Source organism: Eschscholzia californica, unplaced genomic scaffold (assembly GCF_041429995.1).
Source record: "Eschscholzia californica isolate CP2 unplaced genomic scaffold, dmEscCali1.0.p SCAF_1, whole genome shotgun sequence".
In the NCBI taxonomy this organism is placed as follows: Eukaryota; Viridiplantae; Streptophyta; class Magnoliopsida; order Ranunculales; family Papaveraceae; genus Eschscholzia; species Eschscholzia californica.
In genome coordinates this window covers 9,236,043-9,252,063 of record NW_028238198.1, presented here as the reverse complement: position 1 = coordinate 9,252,063, position 16,021 = coordinate 9,236,043, and the positions used below count along the sequence as shown (strand labels likewise).

The window sequence follows — 16,021 nt, the reverse complement described above, 5'->3', positions numbered from 1 at the left end:
GTCACACAAACTGAGTGATGGAAATAGATGTAGAAACTGCAAGGGTGCTCGTTTTGAAAAGGAAGTGCAAAGGTGCTCGAGAAAAAAAGAAGAAAGAAGTTATGCTGAGTACATCAGAATCCAAGACGGGGACGTTCAAGAGCCTCTCATTTCCCGGTTCCTTGAAGGAAATACCACAACAACGACTCTCCTCCTCTGGCTCAATGGGGGTATTACATATTTAGTATTTTTTTTTTTACAAATTTGTTAAATTTTATTTGAAAATAATATTTATTTTTCTCGAAAACAAGACTTACAGAATGGAAATTAACGAACTTGATAACCACTCTAAGCAAAAGTTGTTGACAAACAGGTTAATTTTATATATTGCAGGATAATCTACATGTTGGTGATTTTATCAGTAATTACTCCATAAGAGGGACAATAAGTTTTCAAAAATATTCTAATGAAGCCAAAACGGATAGGGTCACCAGTCTACTAGCGCAGCCCTCTGCTTTCGTCCAACATTTTTCTGGATACATAAGAATTCAGGTTGAAGAGGTTGAGAAATCCTTCTTCTACTGGTTTCTCGAAGCCGAAACAAATCCGACAACAAAGCCTCTCGTCCTCTGGCTTAATAGGGGTACTATGTTTTCTCTTTTTTCATTCTCGAAACGTGAATTTAGTAGCCACTCTAACCAAATATTATTGACACAATAGTCAATTTTATGTAATACAGGACTAGGATGTTCTTCTGTTGGAACAAGGTGTGTGATAATCTATTATTATGCATACCACCATGCAATAATCTCGGATGAATTATATGAAATACTCCGAGAATATGATTTCACCCAACCAATTGGTACGAGCAAATACCAGAGAAGTTTCGAAGAGTTTGATGACCTTTCGCGCTTAAATATTGATTTGTATAATTCGTTCACACCAACATGCTCCAAGGAGGCTCCATCAAAATATCAGTAAGTTCGAAAACATTTATATCTACAAACATATTTTTGTTCTAGCTAAGCTTTTAGAGTCCAAGAAAATCATCAGTAAGGCATACATTTTAAAAATGAGTATTCATATATTAGATGCAATTTTAAAATACATATAGAACCTGATTTTTTTTTTGTTGAGAGACATATAGAACCTGATTTAGGTTTTATTTCATTGTAGTAAGTCTGTTTTTCTTGCAGATGGAATTGGAGAGGGTACCAGGCGGATACGATCCTTGTTTGAATAATCATGCCGTTAGTTACTTCGACGATCCGAATGTGCAAAAAGCACTGCATTTGAACATGAACAAAGTTTTTCTGTCTTAGGATTCTTTTTATACGTATTTTTTAGAAATCGATCGGTATATTGATATATGTGTGTTTTTTATTTTATTTTATTAATTTTTCCAATTATGGACAAAACAAATTGATCAATGTAACTCAAGTATAAATGTATATCTTTCAGCAACAAAAAAAATATAAATGTATATTATATGGATGAAGCACTATCTTTCCTCCCAATTATTAGAGATCTAGTCTATTGTGGAATGTGGAAATGGATATATTGATGGGATGTGTTTCTCTCTTTTGTAAAGTAAAATATTATACTATAACTATTTTATCTTTATGCAAGTGTAACAGTGAATTTTATAAACAAAACCACAATCAAAGAGAATAGATGTCTATGACAATTCCCACAATCTAATTACCTCCATTGAGCCTAAACCAACGGAATGACTTTTATACGTCTTGTAGTTGGAATCTTATGTACCAGCATTGTGTTTGATCGGAATTTCTGGTTGTCCATGCAGATCTTACTCTGCCTCGGCAACAACATTTTGCTGAGTACACCAGAATCCAACTGCAAGGCCTACAAAACACTACTATTGATTGTTCTCTCTGTCTCTCTCATCACTTTGGGTGGGAGAGGATGAGTTCCTTACTCCCAATTTATTTAGTTCAGTACTATTACGAGGGGAGATAGTGGTAACCAATGAATTGGAGCCGATCTAGCTACCCAACTCTAAATAATATTAATTAGGTGGACCGTGGGTGTGACAAAGAGCAATCGTTTGTCCTAGGAACTAGGGTTCTGAAATGCACGCCAATAATATCAGGATTTACTAAGGGGTGTGTAGAGATCTGCATTTTTTAACTAGACTTAAACTAGGACCCCTTCCACCCAACCCATCTTAAAGTGATTAAAAATAAAATATAACCTAGCTACCCTTCAAATTTTTATTTGATTATTCTGTTTTTGTGATTATCTATATTTATATAGCAAAACATAAACAAATCTGTTGATGGAGCCCTTTCACTTTTCAGTTTAATCCCTCCTGGAGAATTGTTGTTATAGGAGTTATGGGTCGTTAAGTCAGATCAACGACCCGCTTTGAGATTGTCTAGAAGCCCTTTCACTTTTCAGTTTAAGCCCTTTCATTTTCCAGTTTAGTTCCATATATGTTTACAAGTTTCGTCTGAAACAAACAAATCCTCTTTTGATCTGGGTCGTTGAGTCAAATCAACGACCCCTTCTCTTTGAAAATCTTTCTCTCTAGCTCTAACTTCCTCGCGGAACATTACCCTTTCTATTGTCTTTTGTCTTCAACATTTTACTTTTGTTGACGTTTCGCTGAAGATTTCCATGGCACAAAGACACAGTTAAATTGTAGCTGGATTGAACTTAACTGGTCACATAATAGGGTTTAGCAAAGTATACTATTATGTGCCTTATTTTGTCATTTTCTTGATGTTTTCTCTCAATATTTAACTCTCCTTGACATTGCAATGAAGTTTAGACGATTGTCAGAGAAGATGACAATAGCATGTAACTTGGGTCATCAGATTAAAACGAGAAGTTGTATGTATTAGAAGTTGTTTTGAGGATAACAAATTTCAAAATTTTGAAGAATAACATATAATCAAATTGTATACCTATTGCACATTAAAAAATTAATCAACCAACTTTATAGCTCTTGGACTTCGTTTGATACCCTTCCCTCTTCCTTGAACCAATCCAATTGCTTCTCTAGCTGTAAATCAAACATAAGATCTCATATCATAAAGGCGACATAACAACAGAAATAGTTATAACAGAAAACGTGTATGCATCATAACAGTTATAACGATCACGGCCATAGAAATCTGGGTCGTTTTTAAGGTTGAAACGCCTAAAATATTTTAAAAGGCGTTAGTGGCGCAGCTATGGGTTATACCTAGTTTATCTAATTAAAAGTTGACCGTCAAAAATAACTTTCAGTCCTAAACAATAACTATATGGGAGAGGCTAAAGGCATCCAACAGAATTCTTATTCATACAAGACTGTCTTTTTGAACTCAGTACGGTCAAGGTGTCTACTGGAGAAGTTTTGTTCTGGATTTCAGACAAGTCGCTCTGGGTCGGGTGCCAACAAATGTTTGGGGTAAAGAGATGACATCAGGAGTTGACAACAATCTTCAGTTGCTTTTTAGCCGCTCCCTAACTATATTGTTCTCTACTTGGTCTATTAAATTAGCTAGTAGGGTACCCTTTAAGCCCACAACTGTACGTCCTGAAAAGTCTCTTGCAATCTTACTAGCCAACGAAAATCCATTTTCTTACGAAAATCGATTTTCCCGCACTATTCTCCCACGTAACAAACAGACCCTTAAGTTTGCCTTGAAGGAGGCGCCTTTAACTCTTCTTTGGAATTTCATGTTAGATCCATGAGTAGTTGGTGAGTGGTGACACAGTTTAGATGGTCTCTCTTGTTCCAACACTAAAAGTCATGGACCAACGCCAAAAGGCAAAAGCCAATACGATCTGGTTCATTATCATTCGTTAATCGGGTTCTACAAAGTTCTTTTTACCCTAGAGCACTGGCCCAGAAAGCTTGAGGGGGAACTTCATAAGTTATCCACTTTTAGGTGTTTCCAGTGTGCCGAAAAAAGGAATGTAAATAACAAAATTTTGATTTCTGCATTGTGATTTTTAATAATTTCTACGTCTTATTTATTGTTTGACGGTAAAAATATATGGCACACTGATACTAACTTCCCTCGTAAATCATTTCGATTTCAAGCTAGGAACAAATAATCGTACACTCACCCCTGGGTTTGTTAGAATGGCTATTCCATGCATTTTCAAGTTATAATTTTATACACTGTCGAATGGTATTTTTTGAGTACACGGAAATGTCTTTTGACTTGGTTAATTTACTCGTATACAAAAATCCACGGTGTATACAACTTGCTCGTCTTCGTATACCAAATTCTATTTTGATTGAAATGTGATTTTCAATTTATCGCAATTCATTTTCGTGTGCCTGACTGGCTTTAGTCCCCTATTTGACCTTTATTAAAAATCTTGTACACGTCTTTGTTAGGTGACATAGAGCCCCACTGTATTAAGATCCACTCGGATTTATGAATCTATAACAATAAGATTTTGCTTTGACCAAGTATCTGGATTGGATGGTGGTGTGCTCGGGCCTTCGTGGTTATGGTTCCGAGTGGATCTTAATACACTGCCCCAGTGGGTCTATTAGGTGTAAGCGTAATTCTAGTTGTAGGATTAATACAGTATATAGTTTGTGGAAATTCAATTCAAAACCAATCATAGTAATGAGAAGTCCTCGTGGGACTACTATCACACTATCTTGGCTCTTAAAAGGCAGGTTCACCTAATAATAGAAGTCAAACTCTATAGACAACCCATGTGACATGAAACTAGACTCCATAGCTAGTGAGTCGAAATTCAACAGAATTCTTAAAAGCCCATGTGACATGATACTCGACTCCATAGCTAGTGAGTCGAAATTCAACAGAATTCTTAAAAGCCCATAAAGTTCGTATCTCTTCTTTCAGCATGGTCTGTCTTTGGGACTTGAAACTAGACTCCATAGCTAGTGAGTCAAAATTCAACAGAATTCTTAAAAGCCCATAAAGTCCGTATCTCTTCTTTCAGCATGGTCTGTCTTTGGGACTTGTTTTCTTCATAAATGCTAATCCCATTAGTTTTTGTCTATGTAGGAAGCTTATATAAACACTTCTATTACAATATCGATGCATGTATATATACAATTTATAGGAGCTTGGATGTAATGGTGAATTTTTATGGTTTCCTTATTAGAGAAAGACTCTAAGTAGATTGATCACCTATAAAGAGTGGTTATTTTTCTCAACACACAATTCTTTTGAGCTCATGGAGAGATGGTTTATCAGATTCCCTCAATATAAATCGCATGATTTTTATATAGTTGGGAAAAGCTTTACAGGTATAAGAATGACCGATCCTTTATAATGATAATGTTTTTAAGTTATAATAAATATAATAATAAAATAATTTTCCACAATTTCGCATCTTTTAGGGCATTACATACCACAGCTAGCCGAGGTCATTGTTAATAAGAACAAAAGATCGGGAATAAATCGTTTTATAAAGCCAAAAGGTCTTATTGTAAGTAAATCTCGAATTTATCAAGGCAAACCCCATCATCATCTTTCATATTTTCTTATTCTCATATAAACATTGAATTCTAAGATTATCATATTATATGTTTCAGATTGGAAATCTTGTGTTAGACTATGAAGCAGAGTACAAAGGTCTCTATGATTATGCATACCAGCATGCAATAATCTCAGATGAGTTATATGAAGTACTCCGATCGTGTAATTTCATCCCAGTTCCCAATCAAGAAAGCGCGAGAGCTTCCGATGAGTATGATTTGTACAGTTTGTACACGCCAAATTGCCCCAACGAGACCACCATAAAAATATCAGTAAGTTTGAAAACATTTTTGTCTTAGGCATTGGTAAACCATTAAAAATGAGTTTTCAAGTTATCTCGTAGTCTATTTTAGTAATAATCTTTTCCTTACAGATGGATTTAGGAAGCGTATCACGAAGATACGACCCATGTTTGGATAGCTATGCTATTCATTACTTCAACGATCCGAATGTGCAGAAAGCACTGCATGTTGATATGGATGACGGTATCATGGCTTGGGAGTCTTGTCGGTATGAATTTTTTTAAAATCAACGAGTATATTCATATACGTGCATTTTTTGTTATTTAAATTTTCCGACTTATAACAAAAATTAATTATCGTATCTCCAGTAAAACTGTCATTTTTTGGGATGAAGCAAAATCTGTCCTTCCAATCATCAAAGAGCTCATCGTTGGTGGAATCTGCATATGGATTTATAGGTATATATGTGATTATTTTCTCTTTCATGTTTCTATGACTATGTTATTTCTCATTAACCGATTTGGTTCCTTTTCTTTAGTAGAGATACAGACGCACAAGTTCCTGTGACCTCGACTAGGTATGCCTTGAGAAAGTTAGGTCTAAATATAACTAGACATTGGGCGCCATGGTTCAATGGAAAGGAGGTATGTCTTAATTTTCTTCTAATTTTTCCATAATTAAATGTAATTTATAATATCATGTTTAAACATACTTCGTCTTTTTGTTTTTTACTTGATTCGTGCTTAGGTGGGAGGTTGGACAGTAAGTATGCAGGTTGTTTGATACACTGAGAGAAGCAGGGCATGAAGTCCTTATTGTCACCCCGAAAAGAGCTCTGTAGTTGATCTCCCATTTCCTCTCTAATAAGAGGCTCCTACCTGCATCTGATTAGTTTGTTACGAACTTTTAAGTCCAAGATAAATAGTCCCCAATAGGGTAATATTAGCTTTGTGTGTAATTTTACTTTTGAACCAAATGGAGTACTTTTGAACCAATAGGGTAATATTAGCTTTGTGTGTAATTTTACTTTTGAATAGAATGGAGCAGTTTGGTTCAAAAGTACTCCATTTGGTTCAAAAGTAAAATTACACACAAAGCTAATATTACCCTATTGGGGACTATTTATCTTGGACTTAAAAGTTCATAACAAACTAATTAGATGCAGGTCCCACCTCTTATTAGAGAGGAAATGGGAGAATATAACTTCATTTCCAATCAAATGTATTAAGTTAACAAGTAATTTCACTTTCAATCAAATGTTGTCTGCTGGAACCTCATATAATTTAAATTTGAGTCAAATGGATTGAGTTTTACTCCGTATTTAAACGCCTAAATTATTTAACATATACATACGTACGTGACTAACTGTTTTAGGGAGGTTTCCGCTCAAAAATTTGAACGAAAAACAAACAAAAAAAAGGAAAACAAAACAACAAACAATTACAAATGACATCTCCATCAGACTTCTAATGACATCTCCATCATACTTCTACTAGGATCAGATTTAGCAATTATTAAGTTATAATTCTTTCTGTTAAGTTATAATGCTCATACTATGATGGGCTATAAGAATTACTATATGATAATTTCTCATTTAATTAGAACTACATCTTCTCGAGTCCCATCTAATACCAACAAACCCCAGGGCTTGCATTTATGAAAACACTTTAGAGTCCGAAAATTCCGAGTCTTATACCCAATGCACTAACTCTCATAATGAGTTACATATACGCCACCAATATTGCTGAATATTGACTAATGCCTAGTTTCCGACTTGATCACATAAACGCTAATTTTAACTCATGTACTATTTGACAATCATTGTCTTTTCTATCCTTCACCTAAGGGAGGTCTAAACCAATAATAAAGATGTATTCGGTGAATCAAATAATAACCATAAAAATGAAGGTACAACCGGTTATTTTATCCTATAACAAACAAGTAGAGATGAAAGAGAAAACAAGATTACCGGCTGAGGTAGGTCTAGAGACAAGTAGAAGAACAAAAAATACAATGGAAACATGAACCAACTTGACCATTTTAATTTCTAGATGATGATGACCTGCAACTTTTTGAAATATGTTTAGGACCTATGATGGAGTTCACTAAGGGGTCAATGCTTCTTTGTATAGATATTGTTAAATGCATAGTTACACAATCGAAGTTAATGCCCTAACTTAAAACTACATTATCAAATTACTTGTGTGAATGCTACATTTACCCTCTTTCTATATTCCTTTCCAAAAAAATTAATGGAAATAAAGTAATTTGTTGCCAAAGTAAACTCTCAAATAAAGAATTATTGGACAAAGACAGGGGGGTTTGCAAATTTAACTAGGGTTCTGAAATGCACTATGACGAATTACTAGGGTGTGTATAGAGGGGCATATATTAACTAGAGTTAAACTAGGGCCCCTTCCATTCCACCAAACCCATCCTAAAGTAGTTACAAAAGTATAACCTAGCTTCACTTTCGATTAAACTAGCCCATCTTGTTTTTAGAAATGCAAGTAACACCTCCATGTCTAGATGAACTAAAAAATCCTCTCAGATCATCTCATATGAAACCATACAAACAAGAGATACTTGACAATTGGATGGGAAAATGACTCAATTATTGACTTTCCGGAGACTAAAAATCTTGTCATAAAACTCAAGCATCATAAAATGTGCTATAAAAAACCCTTGGCACATGACCCCCCGGTAACAGGCTAGAGCTAACAAAATCGAGCCCATCTCAATGGTATATATCTTACCCTCAAACAAAATGTACTTAATTACTCTAATCACTTAAACATAATAATTTCCAGGATCACTCAAGGAGACAATCCCAAGTAATACTTCCTATGACATATTTAGGCAGCTGGTTTTTGTTTCTTCGGCACTCGGTAGCCACCAACAACACAAGCGTGGTCTCTCTCAAAAGGCTCAAGTGTCACCTGTTCTGATGGCTTGAACTGGTCTTGTTGAAGTTTCTTTACTTCTTGAGCAAACACAGCCTCAGCAGGAACAGTTGAATCAATGCGTTTGCCTGTTAAAACAAAAGAAAGAAAACAGCAAATTTTAGTTTTCGTAACTAAATGCCAAATACAATAATTTATGTTGATGAGCATGTAATTGTCAATATTTCTAAGACCATCTAGTGAAGGTCCAGTAAGGCTACTTATTCATAACAAAAGACTTCTTAGTAGGGGTGGTAGTTATACCTGAAAGCCCGATACCCGTCACGTTTACCCGCGTCCGACAATGTCCATGGACACCCACGCCGGAAGATGGGTACCACCCGCCCAGCCCGATGATTTTTCATGGGCGGGCTCGGGTGAAAAGCTCTGCCCACCACCCCGCCCATACCCGAGCCCGATATGGTCACCCGACAGGTGCCTATAGATGCCAATCATTTTGAGTGTCGATTATACTTCACTATAAAGCCCAAGGTAGATTCAGGGTTTATCCCAATATATATAAACTACACATTGAAGCAACCCTAATAGTTTACCACATTGAATCTGAAAAATTCGGTAGCATAGAGAGAGAAAAAAGCATCTAAGCTGTCTCTCTAGCCGTTTCTCTCTTATTTACTAGACCTTCTTATGCCAACCTTTTTCTCTATTAAATAAGTTATTGGGATCATCTTCCATCTCTATGTAGTGGTCAAATTTTAAGATTATTTCGATGTGAATGAATAACAAAGAACTAATGGAACATACAAAGACAAGTAAAAAAGTGGAAGACAACCAAGTCTCATGTTTACATATATAGATCTATATCAGTTGTTGATTTCTTATGTTACGGAATCTGAGTACTTCTTTCATTCTCGATTTATAAATTTTGTAAAGATTTGGTATCAATTTGTTTAAAGAAGCTTATTTGAACAATATCAAATTTCTAGAGTTTCTCGATCTGGTAGAAAAATATCAGATAAAGAAACCCGATGCCCGATTTGCCCGAAGCCCGACTTGCCCGCTGCTTTAGTGGGCTTGGGCGGGCTTTGATCATATGAGATTTCAGAAAAGCCCGCCCGAAACCTCGAGTAGGTAAAGGAGAAACTTACCCGACCCGCCCGAACCCGACTCAGAATTACCCGTGGGTGCCCACACCCGCCCGATTCCCACCCCTACTTCTTAGTAATCAATTCAGGGTTTTGGTTTGTTTAACATTACAGTAGTACTCAAGTTGGTGGAACAAAATACAGTTGTTCTTAATGGTTCCTACGAATCAATTGCTTTAGTGATTGGAGCATTATATATATTAACATATAGGAAAATAAGTTTCAGATTAGTAAGGCAGGCAAAGAATAACATGTACAAACTTAAAAGTAGTAAGCTAATAACAAACCTTGATTGAGATCACAAAATGCCCACCATTTTTGAGGAAATATGAAGCATTAAGTGCTAGGATTCTAGCCTGCAAGAAGAATGAAGTCATTAATACATACTCTACATAGTTCAACAAGTCTAATACCACCATTGGGTGAGAAACTCTTATTATTTGCAGAAGGAAATGTTGGAATCGGAGCCTATTTTGGCTCGACCCGACTCGTCAAACTCAGAAACGGAACGCGCCATTGCGTTCGTCTCGTCGAGATCTACAATTTAGAGCCAAGAATTACTCAAATCCGATTCCGGATGAATGAGAAATTCAAGGTTAAAGTTTGAACGAAGATCGGTTGAAATAGGCACTAAATTGTCAAAGAGGACAAGTCAAGTTGGGGGGGCATTTGCGCGAAGAGAACGCGCTCAGATCTGGACGGTGGGCGTTCCTTCCGCGGGATTGCGCAAGATCTGACGGTCCCGCTCATCTCCGCGTCGGGCACCGAGTGGGACAACTGTGATGTTTTAATCTAGCCGTTCCTTTCTCCATCCAACGACCATCTTAACTCACTGTTGGGACGAGATTCGGGATAACCATAACCATCTAACGGATGGCGTTATATCCGCGGGTTTAAGTCAGATCCGACGTCCCAAGATCAACCGACTCTAATATTCAGTTATAGTCCCTAGTTTCGAACAGCTATGTCTTTTGAACCCAAAAGGCAAATGCACCTATTCAATTCCTATATAAACCCACCAAACCCACTTCATTTTTCATCAATTCAATTCATTCTCTTCTTCTCTTCCCTTCTAACAATTAGAAGTTCTGGTTAGCCTAGAATATCTAATTAAGGAAGTATTTCTAGAAGTTCTGGTTAGACTAGAATATCTGGAAAAAGGAAGAAAGAAGTTTCAAGTGAAATTTGAATTTCCGAAGCATCTAGAAGATCATCCGCATTAGTCCAAGAGCTCATAATACTGACAAAGGATCGTCCGCTTTCAGAATATAGAAGTACCATCTTAAAATTCTGAAAGGTTAGTCGTTGTATCCCGAAGGCATTCACCTTAACGTTTGGTACTGTTACGGGGGTGTAAAATGTCTTAAGGAAAGAGAATCTATTCTCGCCTCGACTACATTAACCGAAAGAAGGAATATTGATAAATCATTATTCTTTAATAGTTTATCTCTCTATAAGTTAGAGAAAGGAAACTCTGTCTAAATCAAGCCAAGACAGAGAGAAATCGACTTATCGATTAATAACCAGAGGAACAACAATCTTAAGACATTTTATAACGATTATTTCTCTGGTTATAAGATATTAATTTGGTTTACTTTCTGTGTGTTTCAGAAAAGGAAATGGCACGAACAAGAACTACTCTACGAGTTATTCCGCCTAACACCAACAATGGGGAAAAACCAGAGAAGTTCAAGGGAACTGACTTCAACCGATGGAAGTTGAAGATGATGTTCTACCTAACGACATTGGGTCTGGTTAAATACTTAACCGAAGAGAGACCCGCCCATGCAGAAATAGAGGATGAGGCGCAACGTATCGCTGAAATAGATGCATGGAAACAAGAAAACTTCTTGTGCAAGAACTATATCCTGAACAGTTTAGATGACGGACTCTATAATCTATATTCGGTTATAGAAACATCTAAACAACTGTGGGACACCCTTATCAATAAGTATAAAACTGAAAAGGCGGGTGTCAAAAAGTTCATCGTAGGACGATTCTTGGACTACAAGATGACTGATTCAAAACCAGTTATGACCCAAGTCCAAGAACTGCAGAGTCTCCTACAGGAACTACAGGCAGATAACATGATAACGAATGAACCTTTCCAGGTCCGAGCTCTGATTGAAAAATTACCCACGGGGTGGAAAGACTTCAAAAATTATCTCCGCCACAAGAATAAGGATATGAGTCTTCAAGAACTCATCCTAAAGCTTCGAATCGAAGAGGACAGTCGCATTGCCGAGAAGAACTCTGAAAGACTCTCGAATGTGAACGTCGTAGAGACCGGTCCAAGTAAGAAGCGTAAGCATCCGTCTAAAGACGGAGGAAAGACAAAGAAAAAGACCAGGTTCGGCCAATGATATGATTTTGTAACTGTAGGATGTGGCTAAAATGTTAGACAAACAGTGGGAAGGCATGCGTTGTTCCCGTAAGTTTTTTGCTGACGAGTCTAAATTGACACGGATTGGGATATCTATAATACACTGTATGGGTGATATTCTGGAAATGAGGGGAGACCAAGATACAACCCTGGGTGTTGGTGCTACTACTGCTGCCAATATGCATGTGGATTGCCTGACTTAAAGAATGAATATTACAGACTTGGTATTGTATGTGTTGACAGACTTTTCACTTTTGGTTGTTCAAACCTGTGTTGACAGACTTGATGTTCTTTTAATTGTCTGTTTATGTGAAAATGAGGCATCTAAGGCAGACTTCTGGATCAGTCTAAATCTTCTCTTTTTCTTTCATTATTGCCCCTCATATCACCTCTTTTCAACTATAATAATACAATAATAACAATAACAATGTTCTTTTTAGGCTTCATAAGGGATAAATTATAGAATTTTTGGACGACACACCCAAACTTTAGGCCCAAATAAGAAATAAAACCTAGCTCGGAATAATAACCCACTAAAAACTCAAAACCCAAATATTATTCCAAATTAAATCAAAATAGGGATCTCTATGCTCCATCCCTCCCAAAAACGCATCTCCAACAGCTTCCCTCTCTCTCTCTCATATTCACTCTCTTTATAAATCTCATTTATCCTTCAATATCTCTCTCTAAAATACCACATTATTATTTTGGGACTTTAACTTCATCTGATTAACTCTCTCTCTCTCTCTCTAAATTAGATTTCCTCCTCAACCAAAAACTCTTGTTCTCCCTCCAAACTTGATGAACACATTGTAGTGAAGCTGGGGGAAGAAGGAAGGAGATGAGAGTGAGTTTTAATTTTTTTAATTTTTTCTTTTGAGAATTCGACAGGATCTACGTTTGTCGTTACAAGGCATTGATGCATCATAGAGATGCAATAAGCACGATAACCGCCTAATTTAAACCGAGAATGAAAGAGGCCTAAAACCCGACAAATTATTACGTTATTTATAGCCTAAATTACATAGGATAAATCTTGATGGCAACTGCTTCCACCAAGACTCGATCCCACGACCTCATTGGCTTAAGAGGGGTGTCCAACTGTTACACCAAAGAGTGGTGGACTGAGTGAGTTTTAATTGTCTTTAATGGTTTTGGAAAGAAAATAAATGGACGGAAAGTTAATGAACAAATAACTCCAAAGAAAGAAAACGCGTTTTTGAATTGGAAAGAATTGATAGGACTCATTATATTCCGACTAAAGTGATTAAGTCTAGCAAGAGTTTTTCTATTGCCAACAAAGTAATTGAAATAAAAACGTCTTATTAGTTTGGAAATATCATTTTCTTAAATGTCGTTTTTATAATTAAGACCCATTGTTTGTAAGTATGTGTTTGTTTCTGGCCACTCTTATAAAGTCATGTTGGAGTTTCCAAAAAATTGTGGTTTGTCCGTCTGGGGAATTTTTCTTTTGAATTGTTCAGAGTGGGCTTTGAACTCTTAACTTCTAGGTGAAAGATTATACCTCTTATACTTCAATTAATGGTTGTTGGAAAAAAAAATATTATTGTTACTATTTTAGTTACATTTTGTTATCTTTGTATAAGGATCAACTAAATACGTAGTAAAGATAATTAACATATAAAAGGATTTTGACGATATATATATATTATTTAGAAGTTGTATAGTAATAAAGATATTATATTACGAGAGTTTCTATATGAGCTATCCAACAATATTATAATTTTTTTTCTTAAAAATAGTTGAAATAAACTAGAAATGGTAAGAATATTAGGAAGGTGCAATAAAATTTTGGGAAGATATTGTAAAATTTCAAATTAGAAATAGATTAACTTATTGAGTATTTTATATTTAGATTTTAGAGGTATGTTTTTTCAATTTTGTGATGTTTAATTATCAATCTAGTAATAACTTTATTTTGATATTGCTTCTCAATCTAGAAATAAGTTTTTTCATTTTTGTGATGTGTAAGAAACTAAAAAATGTAAGATTTTATCACCAATTTATTTAAGGGGACTTTGGTCAAAACTCCCTAAGAAATTGGTTAAAAAAGATTCATCAAAGTTTTTTAGGCTTCACCTCCTTGGTGCCAATTATATCATTTTCTATTTCGGTGAAAAGACCAACCTAACCCTAGTCTAAGAAAATATCTTGCAAACACCTTGCACTGCCTTGTAAACACCTTGCAGAGCCTTGCAAACACCTTGGATAGCCTTGCACTGCATTGTAGAGCCTTGCAAATACTTTGCAGAGCCTTGCGAACACCTAACATGACTTTTGCAAACACCTTGCATAATCTTGCAGAGCCTTGCAAACCTTGCAAACATCTTGCAGAGCCTTGCAAACACCTTGCATGGTTTTTATAAACACCTTGCATGGTTTTTACAAACACCTTAGATAGCCTTCCAAACACCTTGCACTGCCTTGCAAACACCTTACAGAGCCTTGCAAACACTTTGCAGAGCCTTGCGAACACCTTGCATGACTTTTGCAAACACCTTGCATAACCTTGCAGAGCCTTGCGATGCGCTTGCAGTGCCTTGCAAGTAACTTGTTGAACCTTGCAAATGGTTTGCAAATTAGTTTTTGAATTGATTTAACATGAAATTTGTTACAAATTGTTATATTAATAAAATGTTTTACCAAAAAACTAGCAAAATATCCTAAAAATTCATAGTTGTCGTTTTATCAACTCTAGCACCATCCTTTTACATTTCTTCGAAAAACTTACATGAAATTCTTAATTTGAACATAAGTATCTATCATGATTGTTCAAGAGGAAGCATTTCACAAAGGAATTTCATCAAACAACTTTAGAGCTATTTCAACCAACCCAAATTTTGTATAACCAACTAACATTGCATTCCAAACAACAACATTTTTTTCAAGCATTTTATCAAACACATTCCTTGCATCAACTATACTTCCATAACTACCATATAAATTCAACAAATAAGTTTGAACATAAACATCAAAAATAACAATACATCAAAACTAACATAGCAGTAAATTTACTTCAACCCTAAAGATTCGAAACTTGGAAATTACAACTTTCTCTCTCTAGAATTTTTCACCAAAACTAACTCAAACCCTCCAAATCATCTTCTAACAACCAGTAAGAGATTCAATCACAAAAACCTAAAATAGATTGATGATCAAAACATAAGGAGATCGACCCTATAGAATCAGCTCGGAGAAATCCACCAATTTCCCACATTCGTTTTTTTCGTTAGTAGAAAAAAAAAACTTCCTAATTTATAAAGAAAATTGATTTTTTTTGGTATTTTACATCACACAAAAGGTATTTTTGACCCTGAAAATGAGAGTGCCTACAAACTTTGATGAATCTTTTTTAACCAAAGTCATAATTTCTTAGGGAGTTTTGGCCAAAGTCCCCTTCGAACAACAACATCTTCTCAAGTCCCATCTAATACCAGGAAACCCCAAGGCCTTACATTTATGAAAACACATTAGAGTCTGAAAATTCCGAGTCTTATACCCAATGCACTAACTCTGATAACGAGTTACAAACACGCTACCAATATTGCTGAATACTGACTAATTTCTAGTTCCCGACTAGATCACATAAACGCTAATTTTAATTCGTGTACTATTTGACAATCATTGTCTTTTCTATCCTTCACCTAAGGGAGGTTTAAACCAATAATAAAGATGTATTTGGTGAATCAAATAATAACCATAAAAATGAAAGTACAACCGGTTATTTTATCCTATAACAAACAAGTAGAGCGCCCAAATAGATAAATTCGAGGGCATCATCTTCACTTTTGTTCCTAGAGACTGCAATGCTCCTGCAGACGCGCTTGCAAAATAGCAAAGAAGACATGATTACAGAAATGTGTGG

The 16,021-nt window shown here is 35.8% G+C and overlaps 1 protein-coding gene across 1 annotated transcript; it reads left to right on the top strand.

The window, feature by feature from the left end:
• Positions 1–7,030, top strand: LOC147563910 (serine carboxypeptidase-like 34). The gene is made up of 11 exons (XM_086660692.1): positions 1–209; positions 373–622; positions 719–957; positions 1,176–1,229; positions 5,086–5,230; positions 5,324–5,412; positions 5,519–5,734; positions 5,836–5,972; positions 6,073–6,162; positions 6,243–6,348; positions 6,452–7,030. The coding sequence occupies exons 1-11, from the start codon at positions 18–20 to the stop codon at positions 6,485–6,487; spliced, it is 1,554 nt and encodes a 517-aa protein (XP_086516818.1). The 5' UTR covers positions 1–17; the 3' UTR covers positions 6,488–7,030.
• The last annotated feature ends 8,991 nt before the right edge of the window (positions 7,031–16,021 follow it).

Excerpts from the sequence above, each read along its gene's own strand:
- LOC147563910 (XM_086660692.1), top strand. The coding sequence starts at position 18 with ATGGAAATAGATGTAGAAACTGCAAGGGTGCTCGTTTTGAAAAGGAAG. Across the intron at positions 5,231-5,323 it reads AGTTGGGAAAAGCTTTACAG|GGCATTACATACCACAGCTA; the intron begins GTATAAGAATGA and ends CGCATCTTTTAG. Across the intron at positions 6,349-6,451 it reads CATGGTTCAATGGAAAGGAG|GTGGGAGGTTGGACAGTAAG; the intron begins GTATGTCTTAAT and ends ATTCGTGCTTAG.